This window comes from Canis lupus, chromosome 15 (assembly GCF_011100685.1).
Source record: "Canis lupus familiaris isolate Mischka breed German Shepherd chromosome 15, alternate assembly UU_Cfam_GSD_1.0, whole genome shotgun sequence".
NCBI lineage: Eukaryota > Metazoa > Chordata > Mammalia > Carnivora > Canidae > Canis > Canis lupus.
Window position 1 is genome coordinate 35,923,888 of NC_049236.1, and position 25,440 is coordinate 35,949,327.

At 42.1% G+C, this 25,440-nt stretch overlaps 1 protein-coding gene across 2 annotated transcripts in view; it reads right to left on the reverse strand.

The window, feature by feature from the left end:
- The window catches only part of NTN4 (netrin 4), a 122,869-nt gene extending 101,157 nt beyond the window's left edge, over window positions 1-21,712 (reverse strand). Inside the window, exons 1-2 of one of the 2 annotated variants that reach the window (XM_038558695.1) lie at window positions 21,618-21,712; window positions 17,404-17,933 (exon numbers count right to left, since the gene is read on the reverse strand). In XM_038558695.1, coding sequence (XP_038414623.1) covers window positions 17,404-17,877 — 474 coding nt within the window. In that variant the 5' untranslated portion in view covers window positions 17,878-17,933; window positions 21,618-21,712. Of the gene's footprint in view, window positions 1-17,403; window positions 17,934-20,746; window positions 20,982-21,617 lie in introns of those variants that run through there. The other variant, XM_038558694.1, reaches the window with a different exon arrangement.
- Between the last annotated feature and the right edge of the window lie 3,728 nt (window positions 21,713-25,440).

Genomic DNA, 25,440 nt, shown 5'->3' on the forward strand with positions numbered 1-25,440 from the left:
ATTTAACCCAAACTTCTCAATGCAGAACATTTCCTCTAGAAGAGCTGATACCCATCCATTCTCTGCTAGATTCCACACCTTCATGAGGCAGCATGTTTCTTTTTTTTTTTTTTTTTTTTTACATGGTTCTAACTATTTAAAAGTTTCTCTGTGTTACTCTGTCCTCTATAACTTCTAATACTGGTCTTGGACCTACACAAAAATAAACCTACTTTATCTTCAATAAGGAAGCCCTTCAAATATTTAAGGCCAACTATCAGCTTAATTTTCATTCTCCAGGTAAAATATTTGCAGCATCTCATATTACAAAATTTCTAAACTATATGGTTGAGTAGCAAATGACCTCAGTTTTATTTATATGTGTAAGCTACCAATGACAATATTTTCCAGACATTTTCCTCCCTAAGATGTCAAACAAACTCTTAATTTCTGAGCATTTCTTTTTCTAATTTTATTTTATTTAATCCAAATGCATTTCAAAGTTTTTTTCTATAACCTAAGCAATATTCAGATTTTAAAAAGATTTATAGTACGTACAATACAGCAGTTTGGGAAGAAATGAGGTTGATGAGTGGAGACAGTAGGGTGAGAGGAAATAAATGAATTCTCTATTAGAATATCATTTATGAAACCTCTTCAGCACCCACCTTCAATCATGGTAAAACAGGGAGGCAAGATTGTAATTCCAATGTCATTACTTTGGGAGATGAGGAAGAAGAATCACATTTACATCTCAATTGAATGTCGTAAAATCTGCATATTTCCATAACATCTGTCATTGTTTAGTTCATGAAAAAAATAATATTTCTGGTTACGTGCCAACTAAACTGACAGGCAAACTGACAGGTAAGGCTGGGGTTACAAAGGGTTGGGGGCCTGAGGGGAGGCTGCAGCAGTCTAAAGATTCAGTAGCTCCTAACAAAAGAGAATCCATCCTCCTTGCGATCTGAGAGAGGGGGAGAAGGAAGAAGCAATCCGAATGATGCAGGAGACTGGCTGGAAAGTGACCAGGGGATTAAAATGGCCTTTGAGGACAACAGTACTAGGGGCTAACTCCATAGGTAATGTGTCCTCTTGATTACCCTCACACCACCTCTAGACCATCTAGAAGTAGCTAAATGCTTTATCAAGTAGACTTTTTTAAAAAGGAGCAGAAATAATTTATCATTGAACTCTTAACCATGAATTTCCACGTGCACCTGGTGCATGTTTCATAAAGTTCTAGGAAAACAAGCGTGTATGAGTCCTGGTTACATCCTTTCAAACTGATAATCTTTTAACTATAACTCCCTAACTTATACAGGATCTCAGGAGAGACTTTTTGAGGCATATTATTTTCAGATCATTACTCTTAACAACATTTCTGCCACCACATAATCACAAAGAGTATACGTTCTTAGCAAAAGGATAAAGGCAGGTCCAAATAGGGAATCCAGACAAGAGCCAGGAACCTAGCTGCTTGCTTGCTCTGAGTTTGCTACCAAGCAACCTCTTACTAGAATCACTTGGAAATTCCTCCTTGAGTCTGAAATACTGACAAGGTGTATAGGTGGATACATTTTTTCCCCCAGTTTTGATAAGCAATTTTACTTTAGGCTCATATTTGTGTCTTACTGTAACATTGCCATCTAAAAATATCTTTAAAAACTTCATTCCTTATCTTGCACTTGACATAATATAGTTTAAAAAGAATTTGTAGAGTCACAGTAGATATGTAGGGCTAAATATGGAATGAAGAGACATGAAGTGCCCTTTGTACATCTGGTTTGTTCATTTTTCTCTAAATCTAACTCCTTTCCAGTCTATCTTTGCCTATGAAGACCACCTGGCTACTGCTTTAATAACAAGCAAATAATTCTTTTTTTTTTTTCAAATAATTCTTTATATTCACTTTACCTACTATTAAATGACCCAAGGCTAATGTTCTCTGTCTGTCTGTCCAAAAGTACCAAATAAAAATACAGACCTTCAATGCTCTTGGAAACGCAGACAGTTGACCAGTGTTAATATGCAAAGACCCCCAACTCACAAATGGTTTGTGCTCTACATTTTTTTGGCAAATCATTGCCTAGGCTTTAGAATGCATTTTGTCTATTTTTGCTTACTGCTCTATCCTCAGAGGTTGGTATAGTGCTAGACACATAGTAGGAAGCCACATATTCGGCTGAATGACTAGATAAACTGGCCCCCAAATCCTACTTCACTAATAATGTAATTGAATTATATTATTATTATTATTAATTAGTATTTATATAGTACTTAGCCATTTAAAAAACACATTTATATATGCCCTATCTTACGCTTTCTCACACTGATTCAATTTACAAATGAATCTAAGGCCCATCACTTAAAGAGAGAGGCTATTGAGAGGTCTGAGTGAGAGGTAAGTGAGTTTGAGCTAAAGTGGTGCCAGTACAAGTGAGAGCGAACTTAGAGACAGAACCACCAGAGCCTGGTGATGGACTAAACATGTGCCTTCAACTCCTGTACTTGTGCTACCACGTTGCATCTAGTGCTATTTTGTAAGCTACAGATAAAATGTCATTTTTATGATTACAAAATAGAGACTTGGGGAGTAGGGACTCATTTCTTTTTTCCCCCCGCCACTCTTTTCTTCAACAGTGAAGTGACTTCCTTTCGCTCAAGGGTTAAGAAGGATCACTCACTTTGCAAAAAACAAGATCTCCCCCCAAAAAGATTATACCAAAATTGAGGGCTCCTGCCCCGCTAACCGGAAGACCTAATGTGACTACCTAAGCAATGCTAGCTAGGTTCCCAGGACCTGTGCTATTGTAGAACTTTGGGTCTAAAGGAATTTCTTAGTCATTTACTCACTCTATGGCATAATCTGTGGGTTCAGAGGTGAGTGAGATACTCAAGTCCTAAACCAACCTTTAAATCTGTACATGAATCCTCCCTGTAACATCTCTCGCTGGGGATCACTTAGCCTTTGCTGAAACCTTTCTTGAGATGAGAAGCTCAAGGAACTCTCCTTGTCTCTTGGATACATCTAAGTTTTTAAGAAAGTCTTTCTTTGGTCATATTCTTGCCTCCTGAAAGCATCAGAGTCCATTTAATCCCTCTTCAAACATCTGAAGAATGCTAGCAATTCCTGAACATCCATAAATCCTCTCTCATAAGCAAAATATCCTAAGTTAATTGTTCATTATATAATGAGATTTCTAACTGCTCTCACCCGTTCTTCTTGGCTTTCTCTAAATAGGAATATCTTGCCCTGAACATAATATTCTAGCTATGCTTTGGTGAGAGAACACAATAGAAGGACTAGTCTCTCCTTTGTTTGAAACATTATTCTATTAACGTAGCCTAAGATTGCACTAGCTTTTACAGCAGTCATAATATATTGTTGGCTCACATTGAGATTACAGTCCACTGAAACCCTGAGGTCTTTTTTCACATGAACGGCTGATAAGTTACACCTCTCTGGTGGTAGTACAATTGATGTTTGAAAAGAGGAATTTACATTCATCACCATTAAGTTTAATCTCATAAATTTACCCAAGAATTTTTCACACTGCTCCCCGAGTTGTCTTCCATAAACACTTCTGATTAGGCTATCCCTACCCAGAAGAGCTATTGATTGGTCCCCACTACCTGCAGAATCCAGTCTAAAATATTGACACACTAGACCATGTATAATCTGACCTGATTCTCCAGGGCCAACCTTATCTTTCTCCCATCCCTCTCCCTCCCTCACGCCCTACCATACCATAGGCTCCAACCATTCTGAGGGTTGGCTTTCCTTAGGTGCAATTTTCCATGGAATTCCCTTCTCTGTCTCTCAGTTCTTATTCATCCTTTAAAAGCAGCAATTCAGGGATCCCTGGGTGGCGCAGTGGTTTAGCGCCTGCCTTTGGCCCAGGGCGCGATCCTGGAGACCTGGGATCGAGTCCCACGTCGGAACTCCCTGTGCATGGAGCCTGCTTCTCCCTCTGCCTATGTCTCTGCCTCTCTCTCTCTCTCTGTGTGACTATCATAAATAAGTAAAAAAATTAAAAAAAAATTAAAAGCAGCAATTCAGAAGTCTCAATTGGATTATAAACTCCTTAAGGCAGGAATATACTACAGTGAATTTCAAGGCAACTGGAAAGAGACATAGCTTCCAAATCTTATTTTTTAAAGTATTTTTGTCTGCTTTGTCAAAGGAAATACTTAAACTTCTTTCTTCAAAGCTACTTTCCCCTCCCCTCCTAGAAATGCAGGTAAGTTTGAATTTGACTTACTTGAAATAGCAATTCTTAGGGAGAGGGAATAACAAGCTTTTCAGTTTTTCCAAGAGAAACAAGTAGCTACACAGTTTCTCCAGAGGCAGTGCCATGAGGTGATTGTTTCCTAGAAGCCTGAAACAACCACCCCTGTACCCAGCAGAGCATTGTGAGAAGAAGCCCAGCTGTTTGAAACACTGCAGAGCATAATCAGGAGGCCCTCTATGCAATCATTTCCAATGATACTGATGAAAAATTAAATGAACCCCCAAGTTAACCTTCCATGCACCTTTATCTGTCTTTCTAGAGGTGGTGATAGATTTTTACCTTTTCATTTGTGCCAGGCCTTCACGGATTAGAAACAAAGCCCATGGTTTGGGTTTGCAAAGACGTGGAACCTGTGACATTGTCCTTGCCGAGAAACTGTACTGATGAACTGCCTCAGGATCTGTCATCATAAATGGGAACTTAGGGGACATGTAGCAAGTCATGTCTCAGAGTGTTTCATGCATCTGTATGCCAGATACTCTGCATACAAGTGCTTTAAGCCACAAAAAGCAATAAATAGTTATCACTGACCATAATAATAATGCTTCAGGGTTCATTTATTTTAAAAACTTCTATTTAATATTCAGGCAGCATGTTAGATAGTAAGACAGTATGTCTTAAAGTGCAGTCTGAACTACTTTAAGGGCTCACAAAACAACATGATAAATGCTAGGAAAGAAGTGAACATATGCCATGGATGCACCTGTGCAACTTACATGTAGTGCACCTAACCCAGAATTTTAGGAAGAGGTGAAGTTTAAACAGCCCTTAAGGATAAATAATCTATCCATCAACCCATCCATCCGAAAAATATTTGACTGACAACTCAGCTAAATGAATGAAAAGTAGGACTGGGGGAAGGGAAGGGAAGGGGAGGGGAGGGGGTGGGATGGGGAGGGGAGGGGAGGGGAGGGGAGGGAGGAGGGGTGGAGATGAGAGGCTGTCGTGGCTCGCTTCTTTGAAGTCTCCTTTCTTTTACTTCTCCGCCCGCTCCTCTCCTCGACTCTCTCTCGTCACCATCCTACTCCTCCCCTCCCCCGCTCTCCCCTCCTCTCCCCACCGCTGACGCCTCTCCTCCTCGCCTCTCCGTCCTATCCGCTCCCCCTACCTCTAGAAGAGAAGAGAAGAGAAGAGAAGAGAAGAGAAGAGAAGAACGGGACAAGAAAGCATGTGCACACAAATCAGAGGGTTGGAGAGAGCCTGGCACCTTAGAGTAACACAAGTAGTTCAGTAGTTACAGCTGGAGGCAAGGACGGAAGAGGCAGTGATGAGAGATAAGGCCAGGGCATTCGGAAAGAGCCTAGCATGCCACATTAAAGAACGTGGGTCATGTCACAAAAGACCTTTTAAGCAGAGAAGTGACATTTTGGATTTTATTTTATTTTTAAAGATTCTATTCATTTATTAATGAGACACAGAGAGAGAGAGAGAGAGAGGCAGAGGGAGAAGCAGGCTCCATGCAGGGAGCCCGACGTGGGACTCGATCCCAGGTCTCCAGGATCACGCCCTGGGCGGAAGGCGGCGCTAAACCGCTGAGCCACCCGGGCTGCCCAACATTTTGGATTTTAAAAAGTCCCTTTGGAGTATGGCATAAAGAACAGATTGGAGAGCAAGCACGATAGAACAGCATGGACATTCAGAAGAATATGGCAAGGATGTGCACAGATGACAAATCATGGCGGCTTACACCAGGATGCTGTTTGTGGATGGAGAGAAGCATGCATACTCAACACAGACCCAAGGAGCAGAACTGGATAGGACTTGGTAAATGACTGTTAGTGGCTGGAGGAGAGAAAGGAATCAAGAATCTCAGCTTTCACCTTGATGGGCCTTTCTGGGTTAGCCTGTGATGCCATTCGTGCAACGTTTTATTTTCTCAGTGAGGTAGGAGGCAAACTCTCCAGCTGAAAGCAAGTGGAAGTGGGGTGGTGCCCAGGAAGAGTCTCAGGGAGAGGAGAGAAGCTCTGAAAGACTCACTACAGGAACGAAAGAGGGCCGAAGAAAAAAGGATTTCCAGGGAAGTTTGAGGGCCAGAGGAGACTGGAAAACATGAATCCATAGAGGCGTCTCTCAGTACAATTGTGTTTTTAATTTTTCCCAGTGGAGTTCAGCTGTCTAGCTGAAGGAGCAAGAAGGTGAACAGTAGAATTGGAATGTGATGGGAACACAAGGGGGCAAAGAAGTTGAGGGAAGAGATAGAAGATTCCAGAGAGAAAATCATGGTGGCATGCTAGGTGTCATGTTCATCTTCACAGACAGGTTCATATTTTGAGCCAGAGAAGAGATCAAAGCAGTGGTCTGATGGGGCAAAACTAGATGCCTTCAGGAAAGAAGTGAAAATGTGAAAGAAAAATGGCCATAAGTAACAAACCAGAATTGATAGCGCACGTAGGAAGGAAAGGAATTGGGGAGCGGGAGTTGACAGTCACCTTGCAATTTTTTGGTTTTTTTGTTTTTGCAAACTCTACCTCCTTACTTCACTCCACCCAAAGGAACCCCAGTGGGCTTACATTCTCCTGAACTTTGATAATCATCCTGGAGGAAGCTACTGCTACAAAGAGGTGAATGTTGCACCCTTCGGGGTGGGAAACAAAAAAGTTGAAGGTTCCTGGGGAGTGAGGTGTCTGGTTCTTCTAATAGATCATTGGTTTGAAATGTCCTCCATTGACTTCTGCTTTCATATGGAGATAGGGATATGGAGAGGTCACATGAGAGAATTACAGCAACAATTACAAGAGGAATTGATGGAAAACCTCAAGGACCCCAGAAGGATCAGATTGGCTGGAATAAATGGAAACAATAGTTCTTAATGGATATTAAACAGTATAAGAGAGTGACTACATTCTCTCCAACCTAATTTTAAATGTAGAAGCCCTTTTCAGTGGCAGCCAAAAGATATAGTGTTAGCACAAATGAACATGATGTCATGTAGAAAGCATGTGAGTATTTTTCACAATTATTTTATTGTTTTAGGAGCTGTAATTATGAAGTGTAAAGTAACATTAGCAAACACAGCTGATGCCTGACCTGAAAAGGCTTCTGTTCCTCTATCATTTGCAGGAAGGCTAGGAAGAGAAGAGAATTATGATATAGAAAGAAAGTTGGTGTTTTGTTTTTGTTTGTTCCTTAACAAGACAAAGCATCCAGGAAAAGAGTTTGTTTCTCAGGGATAAAGAAAGACGTATGCAAAATGCCTGACACAGAAACTGGCACCTCCCACCACAATCTCTAAATGTTGGCTTTCCCTTCTTAGCAAAATAATTAAACATTAATATGGTAAGCATTAATTAAAGCATTAATTAAAACACATTAAAAATTGTGACAGTGTAAACACGTATTTAAATGGGACTAACTGTATAGCTCCCATGCCTTAGGTAGATGTCCCCTGTCACATTCTGAAAATCAAGTTTCATAACACACTAAGCAGGAAAAAATGTGTACAATGCTACATTTTAATTTCCAATACTGGGATGGCCCAGGGGCACTCGAAAAATAATCTTTTGTAATCATTCCAAAAAATTGCTCCTGCAGCTGCAATTTTAAGAAGAGGGTGAAGAGTTGGATAGATCAAAACGAAATGAGGCCCTTAAAATCTGAAGGTCCCTGAAAGCAACTTTCCCCTTCAGTACTCTTCCCTCCCCCTCCTCCATCCTCATTCAGTATCCAATCAGCACTTTCCCTTCTTTTGATAACCTAGAATTGCAGCTCCTAAGCCTTCCCTCACACTTGTCATTTTAGAATTTGCATTGGCCATCCTGACTGTGGAAAGTCAATGTTATGCAGTGCATGCTGTTTCTTAATTAAACAAACATTGGACCCCCTAGACTGGCAAGACTGGTTTTCATAAAAGCCTTGGGATTTGCAAGAGTGGTTTTTTGTTTTGTTTTGTCTTGTTTTTGGTAATGGCAGCATCAATGGACTAAGTTTGATCCTCCCCTGGACTCAGTTCTTGGACTTCCTTCTTTTCCATCCATACCCACTCCCTGATAATCTCACCCAGTTTCATGGTTTTCAATATCATCTCTATACTGATGACTCCCAAATTTAAAGAGTAGTCCAGACCTCTCCTCTGAACTCTAAACTCACAGACCCAGCTGCCTACTCACTATCTCCACTTGGATATCTCATAGGCAACATCTTAATGTGTCCAGAAATGAGCTTCTGGCACTTCTCTCTAAATCTGCCTCCCTAGAGTTTTCTCCACTTCAGAAAATGGCTATTTCATTCTTCCAGGTAAATGAAGCATCTTTATTTCTCTCTTTCTCTCACACACTACATCCAACCTGTCAGCAGATGATGTTAGCTCTTTCCATAGACTAGATCTAGAAATCAACTACTTTTCACCATTTCCATCACTACCCTTTGTCCACATATTGTTAGATCTAGCCTGAATTATCACCACAGCATCCTAGCCGGTCTCCCTGCTTCTCTCTCTGGTCTTTTCTAACACATAAGCCAAAGTGGTCCTATTAAAAATAAATTGTTCATTTCTTCCCTCTGCTTAAAACCTCCAATGGCTTCCAATATCATTCAGAGTAAAAACCAATGATCTTATGGTAATAATTTATAATACTTTATAGTACAAATTGGGACTACTGGGAGAACGAAAAGGGATGCTGAAAATAATTAACAGGCTTTAACTGATCTAGGTGTAAATTTGGGCCATCGTGACACCTACTTTGAGGCCCCACATTCTAAATATCTCTCTGACCTCTTATCTCACCTATTATGCTGTACCTCTACCTTTCTGCATCAACACTAGCCTCCTCACTGTCCTGATGGCATCAGGCACACTTCCTTGGGGCCTTTACTCTTTCCCTAGGTATGTCCACTTCTCACTTGTGCTTTCCTTCAGGTCCTTATCCAAAATCTCAGCAACGCTTTCCCTGGGAGTTCTTTCTAAACATTAAAAACCTCCTCGCCACTTTCTGGCCCCTTCTCTTGCTTAATTTTTTTCCTTTCCACTTACCACTCTAACATCCTATATGTTTTACCTTGTTTAGCACTGTACATTTAGAATGTAAGCTCAAGGGCAGGAATTTTTTTTTTTTTTCTCTGTATCTCCAACTCCAAAAATAGTGGCTGGCATATAGGAGACACTTTACAAATATTTATAGAAAGAATGAATGAATCATGACTACTTGGAAAAGATCAGTGCTTAGTAGATGTGTAACATCCAACACAGTTAATAAACAGTATTATTACTTTACAGGTAGTTTTTTTCATATGATTCAATTCAATAAATGTACTTTGGACAGTTATGCCTTGCAGAGACCTGTGTCAGGTACAGAGACTGGGGGGCTGGGAGCCACAGGGCATATACAATGACAGATGGGATAAAGTTCCTCAAGAAGTGAGCACTATAGGAGTAGAAGAGATAAGGGACATGATATTATAGTTACATGTGAGGGACATAGAGTGCATGGGGGTGCAGACTCCAGAGGGAGAGGTGACATTTACTGAGTTTTCAGACACTTAATGATTATTCATCAGAAGCGGTTTCTATATTCTCTGTCATAATGCACTTTCCTCATCTTCCACAGCCCTCAATCCCTAACACCACCATTCTGGTTTCTAGAGCTTTCCATTCTTTGGTAAGAAACGCCTCTTGTAGTCCAGATATACCTGACCTCCAGGTGCCGCTCCTCATCTGCTCTTCATTGTCTGGCCTTAATTTTTCAATGTGAATCAGCATTTTATAATCTGATTTCTCAAAGTTTCCAGAATATTTTAAGAAAATACTAACAAAGTTAAACCATCTAATTGGACAAATGCAAAGCAAACAGAACAGATGCTAACAGACTTTTTTTTAACAGCTAGGAAGGAGGTATTTTTGGAAGACAAGTCCACTCTTTGAAATCAATAAATCAAAGTTTATGATTTAATCTCTGGGTTTATTCTAATTTTTACGTAGCTTCCTTATTTTTTTTTTTTAGATTTTACTCATTTATTCATAAGAGACACAGGCAGAGGGAGAAGCAGGCTCCACGCAGGGAGCCGACATGGGACTCAATCCTGGGTCTCCAGGATCACGCCCTGGGCTGAAGGCGGCGCTAAACCGCTGAGCCACCTGGGCTGCCCTACATAGCTTCTTTAAATAATTTTAATTAAAAATCACCCTGTGGATTTTCTTTAAACTAAAGGCTTTTTTTTTTTTTTTTTTTTTTTTTTAAAGAACACTGTTATAAATCTCTAGCCCCACCCCTCTAGGAAGGGAGTATCCCTAGGGTGTGGATAATCGAAGCACTCTAAACAACTATATACAACATTTTATTTTCAAGGAAGTTCAATAAATTAGAGCTAAGAATATGGTTCAAAGTAAAACATTAATACACTGGATGAATAACTTTATTAGAAAAATTACTTAGAGCAGTTACTAGTTTACTTTTAAAAATTGTTTTAGTTATACTAAAACCTAATCCTATAAATAATTTTAAGGCAAGCTAATAATCCCAGCTCTGGCATGGGTTAGCTCATTACTTATCTGAGTCTGACCAAGTTACTCTGACTCACTAAGTCTCAATTTATTTTTCTGTAGAATAGGGTTAATACTGGACCCAACTAACAAGGGTTCTTGTGAGAATAATGGATATGTGCACTCTACAGAATGCCTCGCACATGGATATAACCTGCCACCATGATTCATGGCCATTGTTGCTGCAAAAATAGGCACAAGTTGATTTCACTAATTGAAGTAAACAAGTAGCTAACCAAAGAGTAGTGTTTAGAAACCATTCTGACTCATGTATTACTTTATCTTTTCAGCTAAAAATATAAATATTGCTTAGCATATTATAAATGCAAATACCTGCAAAAACCTGATTAAGTAATTTATCACGTTCTGCACACTTGTGCCATACTGACTTTACCACAAGGTATTGAAGTGTTATCTTTTCTATGGCCAAAGAGACATCCTTCGAAGGATGTTCAAAATGCTCAGATTTGGAAAGGCATATTATTTGCATAATGTATCTGGAAATTAATCATGTACTCTCTCATATTATTTAATAAATCAGCCCCAAAATGATCATGTTTAATCTCTTACCCAGGATTGTAATCTTTTACAGTGGACTATAAGGATGGTGGAGGAAAACAATGTATATCATTTTTGTATCTTTCACACTACCTGACTTGGGGCAAAGGAATTTCAAACTAGTATAGTGGAAACAGCACTGGGCTAAACATCAGGAAACATGGATTTCAGCTGAGTAATTATAGACAAGTCATTTAACTCCCTGTAGGCTTCAGATTACTCATCAGTCATGTGTTTTTCCATTGATGACATTTAGGTTCCTTTTCAAATGCTCTCATTCTAAGAAACACTAGCAAGAGGGATTTTTAACAATGTTTGTCAGTATAACACACAACTTCATTTTTCCGTATCTACAGATTGAAAAACACGGGACCTTTAATTATAGATTTTTGTTCACTCGAGAAAACTTGCCAGGATCTCAGAGCTCTTGTCATGGACTATTCCATCAAACATGAACTCTTCAATCTGTTTAAAACAGCAAGCCCTCCCTGCTAGCACTCCCCATCCTCTGCCTTGTTTCATTTTTTCCTTGGTACTTATATCACACTCTGACATACTATATATTTTGCTTAAGTATTTTTTGTCTGTCCTCTCTCCACCTCCCTTCCCCCGGTACCTAAGCTTCATGGGGACAGGGACTTTTATCCCTTTGGTTCACCACCATATCCCCAGCACCTGTAATGGCATCAGATACATAATAGCCCAAAAATTATTTGATGGACAAATGAATGCATAAACATAATTTAAGGTCCTCCATTAATTGCCTTTCCCAACCACAACTTATCTCATATTTTTACCAGTTCAACTTCTCCATGTTAATCAGGTTTCTGAATCTTATCCCCCCATCACCCAAGGCTTATAATCATTCCTCCCCCTGTGTCATTTAAGGATATTCTCCTACTTGTCATATCACTCATTTGTTCATGCTCATTTATTCCATTACAGATTTGTTGGGTGCCTACTGTGATCCAAACAATGTGCTTAAGTGCGGGGGATACAGAGGCAAATAAAGCTGACACAATCCTTCCCTACTGCTTCATTTAGGACCAGCCTTCTGTTCTTGGCTTCTCTGTACTGCTGCCTCCCTTTGAATGTTTTATATTCATAATGCCCTGGAGGGGAAAAAATCTGTGTGGTTGAGTTGGTTGCTATCCAGTTTTGAATAGAGTTCTTCTTGCAGTGAGTTAATAGGGCAGGGGGCAGCAATGGTCACTTCTAAGGAGAAGATGACTCCATCACCCTAGAGGTACTGTGGTGACCTCACAGCCTCCTAAACAGTTACAATAGAAACTCTAGTTGCATGAGGCCTCACTGTGCAGAACTAAAATGACTTGCTGCACCTCCTCACTTCTCTCTGTTCCCTGTACCCAAGACAGGGTCCAAGGTGCTTCTGTGAATCACCAAAAAAGCCTATTAACCTCTCATCTTCAGCTTCAAAGTTATTATTACCTACTGCTCCAGCTAAACGGGAGATGAAGCCCCTAATAGTCATAGAGGCTTGATGTCAAACCATGCCAAGCACCATGTCTCTCTGTGCCTTTTTTTTTTAATTTTTATTTATTTATGATAGTCACACAGAGAGAGAGAGAGAGGCAGAGACACAGGCAGAGGGAGAAGCAGGCTCCATGCACCGGGAGCCCGACGTGGGATTCAATCCCGGGTCTCCAGGACCGCGCCCTGGGCCAAAGGCAGGCGCCAAACCGCTGCGCCACCCAGGGATCCCCTCCCTGTGCCTTTTTAAAAATTATTGAGGTATATGTGAAAATTGAGAAATATATTTAAGGAGTATGGTTTGATGACTTGATGTACACATACACTGTGAAATAATCACCATGTTCAAGCTAATTAACATACCCATCACTTCAGATAGTTACCACTTTTTTGCATATGTATGGTGAGAACACTTGATATGCCCTCTTAGCAAGTTACAAGCACACAACGAAGTATTGTTAACTACAGTCACATTGCTGTACACTAGATCTCCAGAATTCATTCATCTTGCACAACTGGAACTTTGTATCCCTTGAACAACTTCTCCCTCATCTGTCCTTCTATCAGGATTTTGGGAGCATTAATAGCTCCATCCCAGCCTTTCCCAACTTGTGCTCTGTGGATCTCTGGGGCTCTGAAAGCTAGTAATTGGAGTTCTGCAAAAAGAAAGTTTTGTTGGGCAAATAAGTTTGGGAATGTTACATCTTATATTTCTCACTTGGAGACACAGAACACAAAAGAAGAACATTTATGTATTTATAGATGTTAATTTTGTTAAACCTAGTCAGTGTTTCCCAACCTAGTTTGGTCACGGAACCTTTTATTCCCAAAACACCACTGATATCTCAGAGGACATTCCTGCTCAGGAGAAAGCTGTTTGGCACCTCCTTTTTCATCTTCATGTCACATCCAAATGAATAACAAATGGTTGTCAGAGAGTGAGCAAGTAGAGAAAAATATGCATACATCTCTCTGCGAGCAGTTCTTGGGGGATCACTAATGAAGAGAAAACATTGATTTGTGGAACAAACACTAGACTTACAATCAGAAGACTTATGATTTAGCCCTGCCTCTGCCATATAACTAACTAATGCAATGTTGTCAGTAAATCACTTCGCCTCAGAGCAAGCCATAGTCTCCTCTCCTGCCAAGGAGACACATTGTAGGGCAACCATTTGTCGTAACTGCTAACCGGTTTAAGAGGTGGCTATGTAGCAGATTTAACTTTGATTTAACTTGATTTAAAAAGTATTCTTCTGGGTGGCTTTTGAGGCCTTTATTTTTAAAAGTTCTCTTTCAGATGACTGGTGCCTTCAACTCCGAAGATGGAGGTATCTGATTTCTTAGACATGAAGCTACAGGTCTTTCTAAGGCCCTAAAAGCCCAAAGAAGTATTTTGGAATGAATAATGACAACAAATTAAGTCTGGGATATATTTATGTTAGTGGTAGGATAATACCTAGAGAAGTCCTCAGAAGTCTTACATTGAACGGAGGAAAATATAGGTCTACATTATAAATAAGCAATAAATGAAATTTGAGACTAGGGATCCCTGGGTGGTGCAGCGGTTTAGCGCCTGCCTTTGGCCCAGGGCGCGATCCTGGAGACCCAGGATCGAATCCCACGTCGGGCTCCCGGTGCATGGAGCCTGCTTCTCCCTCTGCCTGTGTCTCTGCCTCTCTCTCTCTCTCTGTGTGCCTATCATAAAAATAAATAATAAAAAAAAAAATTAAAAAAAAAAAAAAAAAAAGGAAATTTGAGACTACTTCTTTGACCCGAGGGTATTGGCCAATTTTTCTGATCAGTCAATTTCCAAAGATATAGAGTTGTATGTAAAATTAGTATGTAGCTCAGCACTAACTTATATTCCAAAGCAACACAGGAGACATGGGTAGTAATCACCTCCAGGGAGGTGTCCTCTGATCCTTATCTTTGAGGAAGACTCTTCTACTCTCCAACTCAGGAGGGAGACTCTTGAATTGAAACTCCAGTTAAGTTCCAAACCTGTGCTCTGAAGGGAAGAAATTCTGATGGTTTGTCTACTTGCAAAAATACTTTGGAGGGAAGCAGATGATTCTTGATTTTTTTAACTGGACATAAAAGATGACAAAAACTGGATATAAAAGGCAAAATATCTAACTTAAATTTTAGTCCTCTCTGCTTGAAATTTGATGTAAAAAGCATTGATGACAATAAGTAGATTGGCTTTAAAGAATATAAGCTTTTGCTTCTACCCTAAGTTAAATAAATGTTACTTTAGTTATTTCTAAGTAATTGCTGGGCCATTGTAATACATTCAATGTGATATTTGCTAAGCAAACATGCCTGCCATCTGGTTACTGAAACTGTATTTTTGTTCCTTCATAGATACACATGGCCCAGTAGCACTGAGCTGTAGGCAACAGATATGAGCATGTGGATCAATTCCAATGCAATTTGAGAGTTCAAGCCATTCATTTGTTTGCAACACAAAGTGTTCTCCACATAAGAAAACAATGAGTCTAATTTATCCGTCTCTTTCCTGTCTTGGTATCTTTAAAAATGTCCATCATGGAAGGGTGCACATAACCTATAATATGGAGCTAACTTTTTAAAATTTATTTTAAAAAATTTATTTATTTATTTATTTATTTATTTATTTATTTATTTGAGAGAGAGAGTTTGCGCACGTACACACATGAGGAGGGGCAGAGAGAGACAGAGAGAGACAGAGAGAGAAACAGAGAATCTCAAGCAGACTCTGCACTGAGCGCAGTGTCCAACCCGGGGCTCCATGCAGGGCTCTATCTCACGACTCTAAGATTGTGACCTGAGCCAAAAACCAAGAGTCAGGTGCTTAACCGACTGAGCCACCCAGACACCCTTGAAGCCAACTTTAGAGACCAAGAAGAAGAATGAAAAATCATCGGTGTGCTGTTTGTGTCATATCCCACTTGGTTCCCACACCAGCAGCATTGTGCCTGGTCTGCAGGGAGCACACAGAAGTAGCTGAATTATATGGCAAAAGCCATATATGTCTATGGCAGTGGCTGGGGCGAGGTGAGGGGGGAGAAGTTCCCAAACCAGCTTTTCATTAGGCCGCTCGCAACCATCCCTTTCCCCAAACCAAAGGCAGAATTAGTGACACTGACACATAGTCAGGGCTCAATAAATGCTAACTAAGTACCATCATCTGGGAAGCCGGTGAGGAGTGATACAAAGGACTACTAGAAGAGAGCTTATCTTAGTCTGTGTAGCTCTTGTACTATATACATTGGACTTCTGCCTCACACACAGTCCAGGCTTTCTCAGCCTTGGTACTATTATTAACATGTGGGGCTAGGAATTCTTTGTTGGGAGTGGGAGTGGTCCTGTCTTGTGCCCTGTAAGAGGTTTTGCAGCATCACTGGCCTATACCCACTAGATGCCAGGAGTGTCCCTCCGCCCCCACAAAAATGTCTTCAGGCATTGCTAAATGTCCCCTGGGATGGTCTAGGGGGGTGGCAAAATCACCCCTGCCTGAGAACCACTAATTTAGTCTGTGTGTTCATGACATGTACCAGAATTAGAAAGATTATATTCTCTCTTCTCTTTTTCTCTGAATCAGTATTTTTAAACTTTATTTTATTTTTTAAGTAAACTTTACGCCCAACATGGAGCTTGAATTCATGACCCTGAGTGAGTTCTACCAACTGAGCCAGCCAGGCACCCATCTGAGTCCATATTAATGGATCTACATGGTGGTATTTTATTCTCTTAATCTGCTTTTGCTTAACTTAGTTTCCTCTAAATATCTTCATAATGCTGGGCTGGGGTGAGGGGAGTGGCTTTCCAGGTATATAAGTATACCTGGAAATATATCTTAAAATATCTGAAAAAGACCAAAAAAAAAAAAAAAGGACCTGTTTCCCCTTTAGGGAAGAGGAAATATGAAACAAGGAGAAAACATTCCATATAGAAATTGGGCTAGTAGCTAAGGAGGCTGTTTTGCAAAATGAGATTGAGATGATTTTCAGTTTAGGATAGAAGGAAGTCCCTAAACTGCAACTGATAATGTCTGGGAGTCCAAAAAGAAGTTTTGTATCTTAAAAGAAACTACCTTCATTTGTTTGCAATGCATTCCTGTAATCTTAACAATAAAACTCCAGTGTTATACAAAAGTATCCTTCTGACAGATTGTTTTTCTCCCTTGGCTTTAGTTTTATTTACTTCCTATTTACGTTAACAGTTTCAGGAAGATACCAGCGTGCATGTACTCCAGGAACAGGCTGTCTCAGTAACTCTTGTTCCTTAGGAATTACAGTAAGTAGTCTCTTTAACTGAAGAAATCATTAGCCTTTTAAACCTCTAAGATGGAGTAATGATGTTGTATGTCTACTTTTTCTTAAAATTAAGAAAATTAAAACCTTAGAATTCCAGCTTAAACCCATCCAGTGGACAACCTGCTTGAAAATGACTACTCATCCATATCTAAGGGTGAGAAATAATTTATGACAAATAAAGCTCATGAAAAATTCTAATTTCTTTCATGTTGCTACAAGTATACCTCCATGCTTTAAAAAGAAATGTGGGCTGGTAACATTTTTCTCCCTTACTTACAGCGGAGAGTTAAATGTGTGGTCTTACCTCTCCTCCAGTGCATGGAAAAGGATGGGAGTATCTCGAAGTGCAAATAGCTCCCTTCTTGAAAACATCATCTTCCAGGCCAAATGTAGTCGAGCAGTTAGTTGCAAAGTACTTGTAAGGCTTCCATGTCTTCCCAAAGTCCTGGGACCGGTCCAGTACCATGGCTGCTGGCCTGGGCGACTTGAACACCATTATTAGATGAGTAAAGTAGAATTCTGCTTCCAAGTCTAACTGGATCTTTTCTCTGTGCACATCCTCAGCAGACTGCCACCATGTGCGAGGAAACCTGAAGGATGAGTCTGCCATGGCAGCTGGCAGGTGAGCCAGGTGAGGCTGGGCAGCATTGCATTTGTCACATTTGGGCTGCCGACAAGTCAGATCAGTGTTCTCACTATAGGAGCAGTACAGTTCGGTGGCGTTCTGACCACAGGTGGTGTCTGCCCAGAGTTTTCTCCCCAAAGCCAAATTTCCCATCCGAGGGTTACAGGCTTTTTCACAGCGGGAACTCACTCCAGCTACTCCACTCAGTCCTAGGAAAGGGAAAGCATATGTTATTCAAGACAAACCCATCTGGAAAGCTCTTATGTCTTCAACAAGATATCCCCAAAGACCTTACGACTTTCGCTAAAGAGGAAATTCTATCAAATTTGAGCATGAATACTGTTCTACATTTATGCTGCATTTGTATTTACAAGTGTGTGAGCGTGCATGTGTGTATGCATGCATTTCACGTTCCTATGTCAGATTCACATAAAGGGGAAAAAAATCACTTCAGACAAAGGGCAAGAGAGAGGAAGGAAAATGGAAACATTGTGGAAAGATGACGGGCCTAAATCTTTTAAGTACTTGGCTTTCTAGTACTTAAAAGATTTAAGTATTCAGTATATTAGATATATACTTATTTGTTTTGAAGTAATGACTTAAATAATACCAAAAAACAAGAATGTTTTTAAGATCACCCAATTTAAGTCTTTCAAATATAATTTTAGTCCTTAGCATTATCTAATATGCTTATTAGAATGCATTAAGGAGGAAATGTTGAATTCTATTATATTTTAATCCAACAATGTGAAGGGACAAATTCCCTAGGAAAAGCAATATGAGATATTTAATCAATAAACAATGGGATCTCACTTAGGAAGGCAAAACTAGAAACCACTGGAGTTCAGATGCATAATGTTTATTTTTAATATTAAGTAAATATAACTAAGAAAAAAATCTCTAAACTGCCAAATGGCAGAAAAGCTTATTTGACATGCTCTCTGCCCTTTCAGTGCTTCTGCCTATGACAAGTTACATAGTGGTTGCCTGTTTGCTTAACAGGAGAATGTTTACAGTCTGGCAGCCACTAACAGCACCTTTAAACATTATCTGTGAACTAAAACACTTTCTTAAAGAAACATGTGCTTCCACCCAAACAAAGGTCCAACAGACTTTAATGTTTCAAAATTGCTTAAAATGATAAACATTATCCACTTATTAACATCCTGACTGCATATTTTAATCCTTTAATTTGGGTTTGTCATTTTAATTATGAATACCTTAAGCAAAATCATCTATTTTAAAAGTTAAAACAGAGAAGGAAAGAAGGAAAAGGAAGTCAAACCCCAAATTCTGGCTAATTGAACGTTTGTTTCTTAAGAAAGAGCACCTCTGAACTGTTATCACTGTACTGCTGGAGAAGCCAAATGACAGCTTAGACTAAAACAGACACATTTCACACACTGGCTGACAATCCCCGGCCCCACATAGCCTCTGCAACCAAAAGAAAGGGCTTCCTTAGGCATATTTTTTTCAATGTCAAATTCAAATGTGCATTATGCCTGGACTGTTTGCCACTGTTCTGATTAGCTGGAGCAACAGTTGCTTGTGGCCAGGATCACCCAAACACACAGTGTGCTATGACTCACCTGTAAAGCATTTCGGGGAAAATCATATACTGCCCGTACAAGTATTTTTGACTTGAAACACTTGCCTTGTGATATTTATTTACAACCTCTTGATTGCTTGCATGTTTTTTGCCATAACAGGGTTTGAAAAGGGAAGGGTTTTAATAGAGTTCACTTTGTGGTTGGGGGAGCACGCATCAATGCAGCCAGGGGGTGCATCAGTAAGAAGAACTGAAGTAAAATCTTAGACCTTTAATGGCTCCTTGGGGGAAAGTACTGAATCATTTTAAATGCCTCCAAACTCCGAAGTACAGAAACGACTGGAGCCAGATAAATAATCAGTGGACAAAGTACTAGGAGATCCCTAAAGAAGTGACTATTCAAGTGTGGCAAGGATGCTCCTGAGTCTGACCGATTTGGGGTGAAGATTCTACGACTCTGCTTTCCTGTGCGCCAGCGTCTCTGGGGCCAGAGTGGAAGAAGCCCAGGGGAAGGCACAGCGCGTCAGCGCTCCCTGTCCACTAGTCCATCCCTCCAGCCCACACTCCCCTTTCTAGAGCAAACGAGAAACGTTTTAGAGACTGGATGGCTGAAGAGTCCCTCACGCGCTTTCCCCCTCACTCACTGGGCTGCACTTACTCCTAATTGGAAACCAGGTGACCCGCGGGGGGGGGGGGGGTAGAGGGACAGAGGGAGGGGCTCCCGAATTTAGAAACGGCGCGCTAGCAACCGGTGGCCACGGGCAGCCCGGGAAAGCCGGGATGGGAGTAGGAGGGGGACGGCCTCTGCCGGTCGTCCAGTTCCCGAGCCCGGGAGCAGACCCGCCTCCGCCCTCTCACGGAGCCGCAGCCAGGGTACCAATTCCCAGGGCACGGCCAGCCAGCTCCTGCACCCAGGGCGACCGCCGCCCCTCGTCCCAGCCCGGGCTCTGCGCGTTCCAGCCACTGCCACGGTGGAGGGCACACCCCCGCCCAGGTGTGCCTACCTGGTTCCCTCGTGCCCCGCGCGAGGCCGGGGACTACGGCGACGGCTCTCCGCGGGAGAGCAGCCGCGGCCCACGCGCGCCCGGGGTCGCCGGGCCATCCCTCCCCATCATTCCTCAGGCCATGAAGTGCCGGGGGATGGCGAGCTGGGTCCTTTGTTCCCTCACAGAGTGGAAAGGGCAGTTTTTTACAAGCCCAAACCGAGAAAGAAACCAAGGTCGCGGGATCCCCGGCCGAGCGCACCCAGGATATCGGGTTACCCAAGGGCATGTGCATCGCAGTTGCAAAAAAATCAATAGTATTTTAAACTGCAGAGACCCGGGGGGAAAGAGGCGGAACATGGCCACTCATTTCATCCTCGGGAGCTGAGCTTGGCGCTCCCAGCCCGCACTCCCCTGCGGCCCGAGTCCCGAGGTGGGGAAGGGAGAGCGCGAGGGAGAGGGGTGGGGGCCCGGCAGCGTCACCACCCACCTGCGGCCACCGCGGAGCAGCCCCAGAGCAGCAGCAGCCGCGCGCAGCTCCCCATGGCCGGGAGGACCGGGAGGAGCCGGAGGAGCCGGAGGAGCCGGGAGGAGCCGGGAGGAGCCGGGAGGACGCGGGCCGGGCGGGGGGATGAAGCGCCGACAGTCCTCGGGAAGAACTGGGGCTCTTGATTCCTTCCCCCTCCTGGGGCGCCAGGCTCGGTCAGCGGGCGCCGGCTGCCGGGAGCCGCGGGCCGGGGCCGCGCGGGGCGGCGGGGTGACCCTCGCGCACCGGCCTGGAGCGGCCCGGGCACCTCGGGGGCGACGGGAGCCCCGGGACCATAGCCGGCCTGGCCGCGCGGCCCCCGCGGAGCGGTCCTGCGGCTCCTCCGCCGCTAGCCCGGGGCTCGGCGCCCGCAGCAGCCGCTGAACTTTCCGAGACCTTTCACTTCCCGGCCGCCGCCGCCGCCGCCGCCGCCTGGGCGTCCTCCTCCGCTTTTACCACCTCCTCTCGCTGCCGCGGCTCGGTCCCGTCCTTCTCCACGGGCAGTTCCATGGGATGCATTTTTATTGCACCGACACCGCGGCGCTCCGGTGCCAGCCCTCCTCCCCTTGCACCTCCACCCCTTCCTCCTGCCCGCCCCCCGCGCTCGCTTGACAGCCGGGGCGGTGCAGCCTGCGCTGCCGGGTCGCCGCCGCCGCCGCCGCCGCGCCCGGGGAGGGGTCTCCTGGCCCCGCGGGCCGCCCCCGAAGCCTCGCTGCGCCCGTCCCGCCCGCCCTCGCCCCTCCTGCCCCTCCCGGCGCTTGCCCTGCATCTCCCCGCGTGACCCCCCCGGTGCCCTCCAGCACCCACAGGCCTCTTCTGGGAAGCAGTCTCCCACCTTCTCCCGGAACATTCCAGAGAGCAGTCGACTCCCTCTTGATCAGGTCAGGGCATGCCAAGGGGCTTAAAAAACCGCGAAACAGGCGAGCGCCTACTTCCCACATCCCCCAGCAAAACAAACCCTCCCCTCCACTCCCCATCTCCGCCACCCCTTCCCTCGGAGTCTCACGGTCCAGGAGAGGAACCCCCCAAGCCCGCTCCGGGCCACGGGCTTTGGAAAGCGCACCAACTGCTAAGTGGCCTTCGCTGTTGGTGGGCGGGGGAGGGCATCTGGGCTAAACGTGTCAATGCTTACTTCACCCGAGGTGTATCCATTTTGACGTAAAAGGTGTTCCTTAATTCAAACTCAAGGTACTAAAAGAGTCCCAGGATTGGCTGGCTAGTGGGCAGTTGGAAACATCCTTGTCTAGAGGCGGGGGCATGATAAAGAGAAACTGGTCTTTCCAAACATTTTCACTCCATACAGAATGTGTTGTGCTGTGAAACAATAATGTTGTGAAATAAGTTAGGAGGAGCAATTTAGTAGCAACCAGAAGCAGCTAATTGTGGCGAGGATTGCTCAGGACTGCTGCTTATGGGAGGAGATTAAATAGTACTTCAGTCTGGGACATTTGCAAGTCCTGTGAAAACATAGTTCTATGCACACATCCAGAAGGATAGGCAAAAGTTTGGTAGAAAGCCCTGTTTTTATTGCCCTGCTCATTTTGTACCTTTGAATATTTCTCAGAAAATTAACTACGTTACAGATACCATTGGGTTGTGTGTTACTGATGATGACAATTCAGAGTTTGGGGTCTCAAGTAGTATATTTCATGACTCACCTGGGGATATGTAAGAAGTTTGTATCTCCCAAGAAGAACTGGGATGAGGTCAGCTTCATCTGTCTGGGAGACATTAAAATTATTCCTTTGGCAAATACTGGGGAGTGGCAAAGGTATGGTACAGCAATTTGTGGAACATTTTAATTTTTTTCATGCTTTTTATTTTTTATTTAAATTCAATTAACTAACATATGATGTATTATTAGTTTCAGAAGCGGGGTGGGTGATTCATCAGTCTTATATAATACCCATTGCTCATCACATCACCTGCCCTCCTTAATGTCCATCACCCAGTTACCTCATCCTCCCACCCCTCTCCTCTCCAGGAACCCTCAGTTTGTTTCCCATGATTAAGAGTCTCTTATGGTTTGTCTCCCTCTCTGATTTTGTCTTGTTTTATTTTTTCCTCTCTTCTCCTATGATCCTCTGTTTTGTCTCTTCAATTCTACATATGAGTGAGACCATATGATACTTGTCTTTCTCTGATTGACTTATTTTGCTTAGTATTACACTTTAGAAAATAAACCCATTGAGTTTTCAAATATTGACAGTGTTGGGGCTTTCTTCATATCTTATGGATATGCTCCCATTGGAGTCACTGAAACACTTCTCCAAATTATTCTTTTTTACCAAATAAATGATAGGAAATTATAATAGACAAAGGCTCATGGCACCAGTATTAATCTAATGGCCAAAGCAAATTTGAAAAAGAGAGGAAGAGCGCATTTATTATTAAGCTCTGAGTCTACTATATTGAGGCAGAACTACTCCATTTCTCATTACAGATTTCGGAAACATTTACTATCTGTACCAGTCCTGCCTGGATAAGATACTTCCTTGATTGCTCTATAACTGGTTCTTGTTTCCTTTAACAAGATGTTAAGTTCCTTAATGGCAAAGCCCTTTTCTTTCTTTCTTTCATACTTTATATAAAACACTATTATGTTTTTCTTAAATTCTTCATTATTCTTAACTGAGATATATATATGTTATATATATAACAGGTTTATGAATGTACATATTCTTATATACCTGCTAGATATATAATAAGTTTTCATTTAATATTTTTTATTGAGTTATATTAAAACTATTGCTATATATAAGTACAGGAATGAGAAGAAAACTGATAAAATCAGAATGATTCCCCATATTCTAGAGGAATCTGTACCTTTACACCAGTACTTTCCATATGAAGCAGCTTGGGAGAGAAAAGTAATTAGCAGTCCAATCAATTTCACCTAGTCATATAGTCTAGTTACAAATTCTATTTCCATTTTGAAGAAGCTGTCCGGGGGAAGTTTACCTACATAAGGAAAATCTTGCTCAATGATGAGATTATCATTGCCTATGATTATTTTGGAAATTTTCAGTAATGGATTCAGAATTTTCTATTTTATTTTTTTTTTTAATTTTTATTTATTTATGATAGTCAGAGAGAGAGAGAGAGAGAGAGAAAGAGAGGCAGAGACATAGGCAGAGGGAGAAGCAGGCTCCATGCACCGGGAGCCTGATGTGGGATTCGATCCTGGGTCTCCAGGATCGCGCCCTGGGCCAAAGGCAGGCGCCAAACCGCTGCGCCACCCAGGGATCCCAGAATTTTCTATTTTAATTTTATGAATTAGTAGGAGGCTCAGCAAATTTATGGAATTTCTGTAACAAGTTTCCAGGAGCCACATACTTGACAAATTAAACCTAAAATACCCTCAAGAACTTGGAAGAAAGCTAAAAGGGCCTTTAAGAACTAAAATAGATGGTAAAAAGTCCATGCACCAAAGGCCTTATTTGTGGGAGAGCTCTTCAGACATTCATTTAAATTATTCATGCAATGTTAACAAGTTTGGTTATGCTATTTTCCTAGACCACAACAGAGTAGAAGTAACAAATTAGAATGAAGTGGGATGACATTAAAACAAGAAATGAACTGAGGCAACCTGGTAATAAGGAGAATGACAGAACTATAAAAGGTAGCCATATGGACAAAAAAAAACCAAAAACCAAAAACCAAAACACAAAACCCTCAGCAATCTGAGTGAGGCCGTTTAGTAGAGGCAAAACCCCAAAAGGCTGGAAAGGTGTCACTCTGTTATAATTTATCACAATGAGTGAGGTTCCTAATGTAGTGAATGATATTAAGCATCAGAGGGGACCTTAGGGATCCTTGATCCCAACTTCTCACCCCATAGGAAACCTCTCCACAAAATCTCTGTCCAATAGTCATCCCGTTTCTGCTCTAGAAATCTCAATAAACAAAAGCCTTAAAAAAAAAAAAGAAAAATACAAAAAAAATCAATAAACAAAAGCCTAGAAGCAGTCCTTTTCTTTCTTTCTTTCTTTCTTCTTTCTTTCTTTCCTTCTTTTTTTAAATTTTATTTATTTATTCATGAGAGACACAGAGACAGAGACAGAGACAGAGACACAGGCAGAGGGAGAAGCAAGCTCCCTGTTAGGAGCCTGATGTGGGACTCGGTTCCTGGACCCCAGGATCGTGACTCAAGCCACAGGCAGATGCTTAGCCACTGACCCACCCAGGTGCCCCAGAAGCAGCCCTTTTCATTTTTGGTAGTGTTTTATTGAGCTGTGACATCTCTCTTCTTAAAATTCTACCTACTTTTATAGTTTAGTTTTCTGTGACTATGCAGAATAGGTCCGATTTCTTTTCTGATAGATATTCAAGGATTTGAAGTCACATTTTATTGCTCCACTTAACTATTCTCTTCTCCAGGTGTTTGTTTAATTATCCATATTGCATCATTTCCAAAACTTTCACAATCTTTGTCTTCCCCTATCAGATGTACTACAGTTTTTCAGTGTCTTATACTGTGCATCTAGGACTCAAGTCCAGGTTTATCTGGATTGGTGTAGAGTAAAACAGAGCTAGTAGTTTCCTCAACATAGGTCTAGGGCTTATATTTCTGTAGCCTCAAAATGCATAACAGCTTCATGGTACTGGCTGATATTATCCTTGAAGCAAATTAAAATCTCCTTTTCATATATTGATGA